At 40.2% G+C, this 12013-nt stretch overlaps 1 protein-coding gene and 1 pseudogene across 4 annotated transcripts in view; both read right to left on the minus strand.

Moving 5' to 3' along the window:
* The window catches only part of SLC9C2 (solute carrier family 9 member C2 (putative)), a 90012-nt gene that overhangs the window by 48629 nt on the left and 29370 nt on the right, over positions 1–12013 (minus strand). For all 4 annotated transcript variants that reach the window (XM_049633975.1, XM_049633974.1, XM_049633976.1 and 1 more), the window contains 4 exons: positions 10397–10540; positions 7813–7981; positions 4032–4113; positions 56–222 (listed from right to left, as the gene is read on the minus strand). In XM_049633975.1, coding sequence (XP_049489932.1) covers positions 56–222; positions 4032–4113; positions 7813–7981; positions 10397–10540 — 562 coding nt within the window. The remainder of the gene's footprint in view (positions 1–55; positions 223–4031; positions 4114–7812; positions 7982–10396; positions 10541–12013) is intronic.
* On the minus strand, positions 2449–4012 carry LOC125925171 (60S ribosomal protein L21-like; annotated as a pseudogene).

The following is a 12013-nucleotide window of genomic DNA, read 5'->3' on the forward strand; positions in this document are numbered from 1 at the left end:
TTTTTTTTTTTTTTTTTTTTTTTTTTTTTTTTTTTTTTGCCAGGTATCAACTCACAGGAATGGTGTATTCAATCTTTGTTTTTTCTTCTACTAAGGTCCAATTAACATTTGTCAAAATTTTTTCTGTTTTAAATAGCATTATTGTGTTCTGTATTATCTCCTGAATGTGCTTAATGGCATTCTGCATGGCCATTTGCCTTGGGAGGGAAATAGCACACAAACCTGTGACAAAGAAAAGCAAGGATCTTAATAGAATACAGCAAAGACTCCAAGAGGCAAAACCCTGCAAGATGTAGTGAAATCTTGTTGGTGCAGTCAATCACTCGCATAGCCAAACCGGAGTGCTCAAAGAAAAGCAAGGACCACCTTTGGTCCAAAATTTTCCAAAAAATTACCCAACTCTGTTTCTCCTGGCTGTATAACTCAACTTTATCTGACTCAATTGCTAAGGAATGCTTTATTCGTTTCCTTTCATTCCCTTTACCTAGAGACATGACTTGCTACTTCAAGGCACCCAATCAGTATTTCTCGAAGTATAGAAAACTACTTGTGTCTTCTACAGAGGAAGGCTGCCTATTAAACTATGCAAATTCCCCGGATCCAACCCATACCCAGAGAATCAATTGGAAATTGCATTTTAACAATTCTCCAACTGATTCTTCTATAAAATTTTAAAAATTTAAAATATTGAGGTCACTGCAACAGAGATCCCTCAAATTTAATATGTATCTGTTTCCTGGCCAGCAGCAAATCCACATGTCTCAAAACTTGTAGCCATTTGTATTTTCTTGAGGTATGGATTTGAAGTTACAGCTATGAGGCTCACTCACTGAAAAGAAGAATTCAATTAGTGAATGAGCTTAACCTGCTCACTTGGAATCCCATCTCAATAAAACTGTTCTCTTTTTGTAACTGCATGTGGAATGTTCCATAAAGAGTCCAAATGAGTTCCAAACGTTTAGTTAACTTTACTGCATTCTTTATGGGACACTGTGTGTAATGACAGTATTTGAAATTTCTGGGATCCCAAAGGTCTGGAGGCATATCCCTCTTGGTTCACTATGGTCCAGAGCAGAGACACATTTGACTGTAGGCTTAAGTTAGAAGTTGTCAGCTTTGGATTCAAAGCTGTATGGCTGAGACCATACAGGAAGAAAATTTTTTTCATTTGCCTAACTACATCCTCCCCATATGATGGAGAAACAAATACTTTCCAGTTGCTCTGGGGAAACATGAGTATATGTGGACCACTTGGTGGCACCAATACATTTGAATGAATTCTCTGTGTTTAAGATGATCCTGGAAGAGTGTGAGGAGGGAATCTGTTAAAGCCTTTGACTAGACAGAAGTAGTTGGTTTGAAACTCTTACTGATAAAACTTGAACTCTGTTAAGTGTTAAATGTGTGCCATGTAGTATTTCTAGAAAGGATGAGCATAGATTCTACAAGAAGAAAGTATTTACCATATACTTTTGTTTTATAATGAAAATTCCGAGGTTTAACTACTACAATAAAAAATTTTGTGGGGCACCTGGGAGGCTTGTTAAGTTGGTTAAGCACCTGACTCTTCATTTCAGCTCAGGTCATGATCTCACGGTTGTGAGATCGAACCCTGTGTTGGGCTCTGCACTGAGTGTGGAGCCTGCTTGACATTCTCTCTCTCCCTTTCTCTCTGCCCCTACCTCTCTCCTGCTTGCACATGTGCATGCTCTCTCTCTCTCTCTCTCTCTCTCTCTCTCTCAAAATAAATAAATAAACTTTTAAAAAGTTATAAGGGAAGAAAAAGAGGGGAAAAAAATATTACCATAACAGTAAAACCCCTTGTTGATCTTGCCTTTGAGTATCAGAGTAGGAGGAATCACAAGAAAAGAAGCATGGGAGAAATCCAGATGTGATATCCTAAGCAAAGAGAATGGAGTGGGTCTGGATCCCTGAGAGTCAAAAATAAATTGTTGAGAAGGGAGGTGTGAGAAAGCCTTCAAAGATCAAATTAACTTCGGTCACACTCCAGCGTAGGCTTTTGCCGACCAAGCATACATTTCCACTGAGAACAAGAACAGATCCATAACTAGGGGAAAAGAAGAGCTACCAGAAATCTGCCCCACTTAATTAGCCCAGTTCACATATTGGAGCCCTTGGCTTTGAAGGGCACTGTCACAGGAAGTTCTGCTGTAGTGCTGGCGGGGCGCAGTTTTAGAAATGGGCAGGCGAAAAGACACAAGCAAAGAGGTAATGTCTCTCATGGGCAGGATAGGGAAAATTCACCAGGCTATTCCCTGTTTAGAAGAACCCTCCTTCAACATCGTCCTTCCATTGACCTCTCATTAGTTCCATGCTTTCCAAGATACCTTCTGATGACTAGTTTTGTTTATCAAGGAAATTGGTATTTAGAGGTGAATACCCTGAATAATGATCATGATTATTTCAGACATAGAAAGAAATCATCCTCTTTATAAATTAACTAATTGATTTTCTGCTTTATCCACATGCTCCTGTGAGTGCTGTATATCTCCAGCAGTCTGATCAATTTTAGATACCCTGAAAGGATCATCCTCTGCACCAGCTTAGCTGAGGATCAGGCCATGGGATATTGAGAGATACTAAGGCCCTATTCGAAGACTTTGTGTAATCCCATCCAGGCTTCTCCCTCCCCACTTGACTGTACTGCCACCAACTATCTTATCCTAGATTTCTCTATTGACTACGTGTCGATTTGTGATTTTATCAAACTTATGCACTTTATTATCAATGGCCTCAAATGTTTTCTGGAAATAAGCAACTGTGGCAGAGCCTGCTGATTATCCCCCAATATCCATTTTCTTTTCTTTTTTTACAATCTTAAAACCTTTTTTTTCCTTTATATTTATCAAGCCATGAATTCATAGGGAATGGGTTCCAACAGCTCAGGCTCCTTTCCGTTGGTTCTCAGAAAGTGTGCTTCTTTGGGTGGGGCAGACTGGCTCTTCAGTTGAACCCAAGTACCCTTCTCTTTGGCTTTCTTCTTCTTCTGATCATTTTCTTTCACACACTTCAGGAAGCTATCTCGGCTCTTTAAGTGCTTAATATGTTCAATACGTGTATTCATTCTTTTGGCAAGAATCTTGCCCTTAACTTCTTTGTTTACAACAATGCCAATAGGATGCTGGGTAACATTATAGACTCTTCCAGTTTTTCTATGGTAACACTTGTGGGGTATTCCTTTTCAAACAGTCTCCATTCCCTTGATATCTACACTATCACCTTTCTTGTAGATTTGCAAAGGAACTACTCCATGTTTTCTAAAAGGCCTAGAGAACATATAGAGGGTACCTCTCCTCTTTCCCTTTGTGTTGGTCATTTTGGCAAATTACTGGAAGATGGTGGTTCCAGCCAAAGGACTCCCAATATTCATTTTCCCCTTCTTCCTTTGCCATAGAATCTCCAAGTCTTGGCTGAGCACATGGCCAGCCATGGCTCCACCATTATCCCTACATTATCCCAGGTAGGGATAATATTTTATTGCTTCTCTTACCCATGTGTGACCATGTGACTAAATTCTGACCAATGGAATGTGAGTGCTGATGATATATACAATTTCTAGGCTATGCCCTTAAAAGGAAGCTGCTTACTCTCCATTTCCACCCAGCTCCCCATTTTCTCTCTCTAGTTGGCTGGATTGAATATATAGTGGTTATGAGTCAGCTTCTACCCTCAGACAAGAGCAACATTCCAGAGAGGAGCAACAACAAAATACAAGGATCCTGGATCTATGGACAACCCCGTGAAGCAGAACCATCCCACTCTTTTGGACATTTTGATGGAGAGGAAAAGAAAGTTCCCTATCTTGTTTAAGCCACTGAGAATGTGGTTTCTGTTAAACTGGCTAAACCAATATTCCAATTAATTCAGCATCTGTAAATAATGAATGAATGAAAATGAATGATTTCATAATCAATTCCTTGAGCTCCTTAAGAAATGTCCCCATGACTCCCAACAACAATGTGTTTGCATTATTCTCTCCAGTTAATTAATGAAAGATAAATATACTTTACCTAATGTCCTGGCTGAATGAGTCATCATGTATGAATTTATTCCCATAGTCATTAGTGATATTACCTGTACATACAATAAAAACTAAAAACAAAACATACAAATAGTTAGAGCCAAAAAAAAAACCCAAATGAATAAGTTCTCCAAAGGGAATCATTATTCAATTAACCACCAACAAAATTCTATCTTAATCCACATTTTAAAATCTTGCTTCTGATAGATAAGGCAAAGGGTTGTTTTGTGGACAGTGCTTGAATATAATATACTGGAGCAGAAATTAGTTTTCAATGTGCATGAGAAAAGATTTTGTAATTTTGGGAAGGGATAAGAATACTGGTCAAAGAGCCCTCCACTGTTGCTGCTTTCAGCAGGAGCCACACAAAGCCAGGAGGATGGTAGGCATCACAGACACTGCCATGGAGCCTGCAGGGTTGGGGAGCCACCAGCAGATGGTGAGTAGCAGTGGTGACTGTGGAGACAAGGGAAAGTGTGTCTGCCACCAGCATTTACTATGGCTGCTCAGGGGGCTCGGAGCCTACAGGAGCTGTGGTGGGGTCTGGAGAGACACCTCACAGAAGCGGAAACACAACCACATTTGCTGGTCTTGACTCTACCACTTTAATTAGCCATGTAATTTGGGGTCAGTAGACTTAACCACTCTGAGCCTCAGTGTCCTTCACTAAAAAACGGAGTCAACAGCAGTATGTTCTCTGGAGAGTGTTTCCCAAACTTGACTGATAACAGCACTGAAAGTGCTTCTAAAAGATACTGACTTCAGGTTTCTTCCCTGCAGATTCTGATTGTGTAGGTCTGGGGTGGTGCTAAAGGGATCCATGTAACATCAGACAGATTTGAAAAACACTGTAAGTGATACTCAAATGCTAGTTAGCATTTCATTGACTTGGTTTTAGGCGAATTCCTTGCACAAAAGAAAATTGAAGGAGCTCAGACGTTGGTTATGATACTTTTCCTTTGGGGCATGAAAGGACCCAAAGTCTGCAAAATCACAGGTTTGTTTGAACTCCAAATTAATTCCCAGATGATGGCCATAGATATAAAGTACAAATTCTCAGGAAAGATGGTGAGGAATATAGTAGTCCATTTTGAAAAAGCACTTCTTCTGGGAGTTAGGGCACCTGAGTTCTTTCCCTAACGTGCTATTCTCTTTGTTCTAATTTCTCTACATGCAAGATGGAGAGGGTGATAACTGATCCTCCAAAGAAGATATTCTAAAAATATTGTCTTCTGGAACAGGGGGGAAATGACAAAGAAGAGAAAATCCTGAGCTGGAAATTAGCCAATATCAAGAAACTCTGTACATTTATCTGCAGATTAAAGTTCCTTGGGAGGTGGGCAGATGTTCTTAATTCACATTATTCAGAAGCAACCCTCCCAGAAGCAGGGTTGGAATTCATCTGACTGGGAGGTGGGGGAGGAGGGTGTCCCAGGGATTTCTAGCAACTTCTCCAGCTAACTCACACAGTACTGTTACAAATAACAAGGGGCCCTAACACTGTCAGCAGATGTACTGGGGTCTTTGGATCTTCCCTGGATTCTCAGTACCACAGACACTGCCACTATCAGATTGGCTTTGAGGGAGAGTTTGTAACATTTATTGAGCATTTGCTAAGTGGCAGACACTTTACTAAGTATCATCTCAATCCTCAACTGGAAATTGAGGTTCCACAAATCTGGAGAACTTGCCCAAGGTCACCCAGCCTGTGACGAGGGGGCCAGGATTCAACCCCAAGTCCATCTGATTTCCACATCCTACACCATTACTTCACTGTTGGTCCCTTTCAGACTATCAACATAAACAAACTTTCCTCTGAAAGTTCCTTTCTTCTTAAAAGAATGCATTTTTCAAATCTAATTTTAAAAATGGTTAACCTCGGGGCACCTGGGTGGCTCAGTCGGTTGAGCGTCCGACCTCGGCTCAGGCCATCATCTTGCAGTTCGTGAGTTTGAGCCCTGCGTTGGGCTCTGTGCTGACAGCTCAGAGCCTGGAGCCTGCTTCCAGATTCTGTGTCTCCCTTTCTCTCTGTCCCTTCCCTACTCATGCTCTGTCTCTCTCTGTCTCTCAAAAATGAATAAACGTTAAAAAAAATTTTTTTTAATTAGGTTAACCTAAGGAGAAGGGAGAAAAGATGGTGGAGGAAGAGGACCCTAGGCTTGTCTCACCCCACGAACATAACTAGGTAACTATCAAATCATTCTAAGACTCCAGAAATCAACCTGAAGACTGACAGAATGAACTCCATAACTAAAACTCTGGAGAGAAGAAGCCACATTGAGGAAGGTAGGAAGTACGGAGATGTGGTTTGGAGGAGAAATGGATCACAAGTGCTGTGGAGGGGAGAGAGCCCTGGTCACAGACAAAGGAGAGAGAGAGAGAGAAAGAGAGAGAGAGAGAGGAGCACACAGGGGAATGCACAAGGAAAACACTTCCCCAAAACCATTGGCTGGGAAAACATAAGGGGCTACTTTTTGTGAGTTCTTGCAATCAGTGGGGCTTGAAGAATGGAGTTTGAAAGATCAGTGGCCTTGACTGGGATTGTGCCCTGAAGATGTTGCCCTACTCCCAGAGAGAAGGCAGGCAAACTAACTGGGGCAGATGATGCAGAAACAGTGATCTGAAAAACGCCTGGAGCAGACAGTGGGGAAATTATTCACTCTTCTCAGTGTGCTTCCCTGAGAGGCAGATATCATGGAGATGCCTCTCTGAGGATAAAGGAGCTGGTTGGAACCATTTCCCTTCCCTGCCCCTCATCTTAAACACAGAGCCACCTGCAGGAAGCAAAGTAGCACCCACAGGGCTGCCTAACTGCTTACACCAAGTCCCACACCTGTGCATTCTGGTGGGACTGCCCTTCTTGATCAAGCTTGCCTCAGTGCCAGCTTAGCCAGCCCCTTCTCCAGAAGACCAGCAGAAACCCCTGCCCACACCATGTCTCCTGATCAGAGAGTTCTACAGGGCTTCGGTTCTACTGGAAGCAGTATCAGGTATTATTTAACAAGCAGACCAGAGCACATGTAGTTAAAACTCACCACACTCTGACCAAGGACCAAAGAGTGGCCACTGCAGGCAAGGAGAGCCTCTGCAGACAGCTGACCCGAAGGATAGAGCAGCCAAAACACAACAGCAGAGCTCACGCAACATGCACCACAGACACCCCGGGAAGTGACAGGCCCTGGACACTATATGACCTCTTCTTCATAAAGCCATTACTCTCAGGAGCAGGAAACTGGCTTTTCTAACACAGAGAAGAAGACAGTGAAATAAAACAGATGTAAGTAACATGCCTGATCGAGAATTCATAGCAACAATCATAAGTATACTCTTATGAGAAAAGAATGGAAAGACTTCAGGGAGACCCTTACCACAGAGACAAAAGAGTTAAAAAAGAAACTGTCAGAAATGAAAAATTTAATAACTGAGATTGGAAACAGGCTTGATGCAATGAACACAAAGCTGGAAGAAGTAGAGAAACAAATAAGTGATAAAGAAGACAAAATAATGGAAAGCAAGGAAGCTGAACAGAAGAGAGAAAATAGGTAAAATAGGTGATGGGGATTAAGGAGTGCACTTGTGATGAGCCCTGGGAATTGTATGGAAGCGTTGAATCACTAAATTGTACGCCTGAAACTAATATTACACAGTATGTTAACTAACTGGAATTTAAACTAAAAAAATTTGTAAATGGTTAACTTTATTATTGGGTACTATGACAAGTGCTACAAAATAAACAAAATGAATAAATATTATGAGATGATTTTTCCTACCATTTGTGGTGATTCTATTTTTTGATCAGCCAGATTATGAATTTCAGGAGCCAAGAGTAAACTAAAAACTCCTTTAATTCCAGACCATGCTATAACAATTCCCCATCTCCAGTTATAGTCATAATTTACACGCATCAGAAGAGGGCTCACTAACACAATAGTAAGCAACCTGTGGAGAGAAAAACATTTTTTTTTTAAGTCACACCTTATGTATTAATGTTATTCATGGTTGACACTACTAAAAACTAAATTTCATAGAATTTTTTTTCAGGAAAGAGAAAATAATTCAGTTTATTGATAAATTGTTCAACTTTTCTGGGATGAACCAAATCTACTGTCTAAGTTTTTCAGATAATACTCAAGTCTCAAAAAAACAGTGCTGGAAGTTTTAATATACTATTTGGATTTGGGTAGTGTATTTCTGAGAGAAATTTCTTCAAATAACGTTGACAAGCTCATCTATTCCCTGGAAGACCATGACTAGATCAGAAATGAGGCCAAGAGGACACACAGATGATGGCCGAAAAGTAATTATTATTGTAGGCACATTAATAAACTTAGCTTAATCAAATTTTTCTTGAGCTTCCATGAGAATCATAAATTAAATGTCACATAAATAATTTCAGTCGGTGCCTATTTCTCTACAGATCATTTTTCTTTTCTTTTTTTTTTTTAATTTGAGAATAGTTGACCCACTATCAACATAGTGATCCAACAACTCTATTCTTATGCTATGCTCACCACAAGTGTCTACCAATAATTTTTCTATAAGACTCTGTATCAAAAATGTAGAATCTATCTTTAGGGGATCTTCACCAAAAGAATATCAGTACTATCCTTCAAATGAGATTTCAGCAGAAATAAAACTGACATGTTCTTAGACTCAAAAAATATATTGTGTATCAGTTACTCAGCTGGGAATTTCACAAGATAGTTTAGAGAATTCCTATCACTGAGAAACAGAAAATCTGCTATTACCATCTATAATGTATATAATGAATTTGGGTAAACCCCTCGGCCTTCCATTCAAGCTTTTTGCAAAGCAATTCTTACCAAACTTTTCAGCCTTACTAAATGATCTTTCTCTGAAATACCATTGAGTCCAGCCAAAATGGAACAACTCATATCACTGCCTGATACCAAAACCAGAAAGGCAGTGTCGCAAAGGCTCTGGAGTCAATCTACCAGGGTTCAAATTTAAGCTTCTTTTACTAACCATGTAAACTTAAGTTCTTTAACCTCTCTAAGCCTTAATTTCATCTGTAAAGTGGAGATAATAAATAATAATAATTGTACTTGCCTCAAAGGATTATTGTGAAGTTTCAATTACATGGGGCAACATTCATAGGGCTTAGAATGATATTTCGAATGTGGTCAGCACTCAAAACATGTTAGCAATAATTATGTCTTGTGTAATTATGTAAGGGGCCTTAGTTTGGCACATCCTCTAAAATGTTTTTCTCAACAAGTCTCTTATGGAAAGCTGACCCATACGTTGAGGTCCCCTTAGGTTGACTCCTTCCATTAAAGCCTTTCCTCTGGGTAGGTGGAACCATAATTTCCCACAAGATCTCTAGTACTCCCTAGCCACTTGACTTTGGGCAAGGTACTTGGCCTTTGTTGGCCAGTTTCTTCATCTATAAAATTCTCATTTCCTAGTGTTTATGAAATGAAATGAGATGCCAGATGTGCAGCTGAGTCAAACAAAGGTTCAAAAAGCCATTTATCTTTCTTCATTTTCTGTGACCAATCTCAACTGGCACATAAGCCTCCATGGTAGAAAGAAACAAATTGCATACACATCCTTCCGTGTGAGAGTGACTGAGTGGCGTGCAGTGACCTCAGAGTCAGCAAAAGCAAGGTCCCATGAGAACATCTTATAAAGTAAGCTCGTTGGCCAGGCCTGTCCTGAGTGGGAATGACAATGTTTTCAGAGACACTGTCATGAATTCTTATTGAAGACATGACCATCATGAGTGGGCAATGGTGTTCGAGAGAAAATGTGCTACTGGGGGTCAAGTTTAAACCCCAATTCTGCACTTCAAGATGGGCAACTCTAGGCAACTTTTTAACCTCTCTGGGCTTCATCTGTGCAATGATGCAATAACACCTACTTCATAAGGTTGTATTAGTATTAATGGCATAATGTACATGGTAAGGGCTTAACAAATGGCTTTATCATAGCTATAGGTGATAATAAATGAGGATGAAAGTCAACAAAAATGTTAGGAGCCATTAATAAGGTCCAGTGTTGTTCAACCATTAACAAACATGTTGAAATGGCTTCCTAGATCTCATCTCCAGAGATGCAATTCAGTACATTGAGATGGCCCATGAATTTTCATCTCTATAAAGTTCATGAGTTGTGCTGATACCACAGCCCCTTCTCATTTTCCAGATGGGACCTGGAAAAGTAAACAGACTTCCCCCAATCGCATAGCAAGTTATTGTCTGGGCCTTGACAACAACATGGGTTTTCTGACTCTACATCCAAAGAGTTCTTGTTGCCCTCACCAGTGGGCAATTCTTATTCTGGGCTGAAGAACCTAAGTCCAGTAAGCAAACTTTAAAATATAATTCCTACCTTACAAAATTCACTGTTGTAAATAAAATGAACATGAAAACCATACTGTGAAATCCCAAAAACTTGTTTTGTCCACATCCAATTACAATGCCAAAGAAAGTATATATTAAATGTTGGTATACAGTTGAAAACATTATTAGGAACCTAGGATGAATGGAAAATAAATCACGTTTTAAGCCAGGTGTTTTTAAGATAGTTGCCTTTGCACATAAAAGCATGTATCACATTCTATGATGCTTGTCTTAGCAGAGGTCCTTGCCTCCATCACTGTTGCAGTCAACATTTAAAAGTATTTTGTTGGAATTAAAATACACCTAGCTCCATATTTTCCAATACCCTCATCACACCAATGCCCATGGGCTGCCTCTCATAGGAGAATAGTAAAAGCAAGTCATAATATTAAGAATCTCCACCCCCTCTTCTGGTTGGTGATGGGGCAGTTTTGCCAAGATTAGCCGGCATCATATCAAACTGTTGGGGCTGCCACAGCTGAACCCAGAACCACCTGGTTAACCTTGACTTTTCGATAGCTGACTGGATCACTTCAGTGCCCTCTGCAGGATTTCTCCCTTCATGATTTTCTTGAAAGTCTCTTACCTTGAAAGTCTCTCCAGTCTGCTTTCCCATCTACTGAATTCCTAAAAATCTTGTAAGGCTAATTCGAATCCTGTGTTTCTTCATCCTAAGCACTCTCGTTGGAAGTGATCCTCCTTTGAATTCCTACAGTGCCAATTCTCTATACCACCATAGTTCAGAAGCAGACAAGTGACTTAGAATCCCCCTTATTGCTTCCCAAACAGCCACACACCTAGCCCCGCTCCCCAAGATTCTTACTGAGCAGACTAGAACACAGTGGTTAAGGCACAGGCCTGTTCTGGTTCCGTGCGGTAACATGTCTGCATTCAAGCCAGGTTTGACTTCTACAGGCAGATGTCAAGTTCCACTTGCTCTTGGGCCTCCCTCCATTGGGACTTTCCCTTTCAGCTAACTAGGCAAGTGGGTCTGTTCCACCAACCAGTCTCCCTCGAGGTGGGTCTCAAGATCTACACTTGGAAAGAAGCATTAGGAAGTCTCATTTGGGCTGCAGATGGAAACCATGTTCTCTAACACTGCATTTCCCCAATTAAGTAGGTGGTCTGATTCTCTCATTCCCAGCTCTTGATTCATCAGATTTAGAACTCAGAGAAAGGAAGGGTATGAGGGGGACCTCTAACCCCAAAGCTTAGTTTTCTGAAATTCAGAAATGATGGAATAACTGAGTAGAAAACTTGTTCAAATGTCTCCATAGAACCTAAAAAACTGCCTTACATATAGTAGGATCCCAATAAATATATAAAATTATTCACGCTTACTAGCTTCTTACAGAAACATGCCCACCACTTAACAATGAGTGCATTCTGAGAAGGGACTCAGTTACAAAGCCTCAAACCTAAGATACAATGTCCAGGTTATGGTAAACATTAAGAAAAGATTGGTTTAATAGGTTCAATAATAAACAATTAAATGAATCATAATGAGTAATTTATAATGATACTGACAGTATGACTGAGCTCAGGAAAATGTCCAAATTCAGACAAAAAGTGTATGTTCTGTGAACTATTTATTCCCAAGCTTCTG

The sequence above is a fragment of the Panthera uncia genome, chromosome F1 (assembly GCF_023721935.1).
Source record: "Panthera uncia isolate 11264 chromosome F1, Puncia_PCG_1.0, whole genome shotgun sequence".
Lineage (NCBI taxonomy): Eukaryota > Metazoa > Chordata > Mammalia > Carnivora > Felidae > Panthera > Panthera uncia.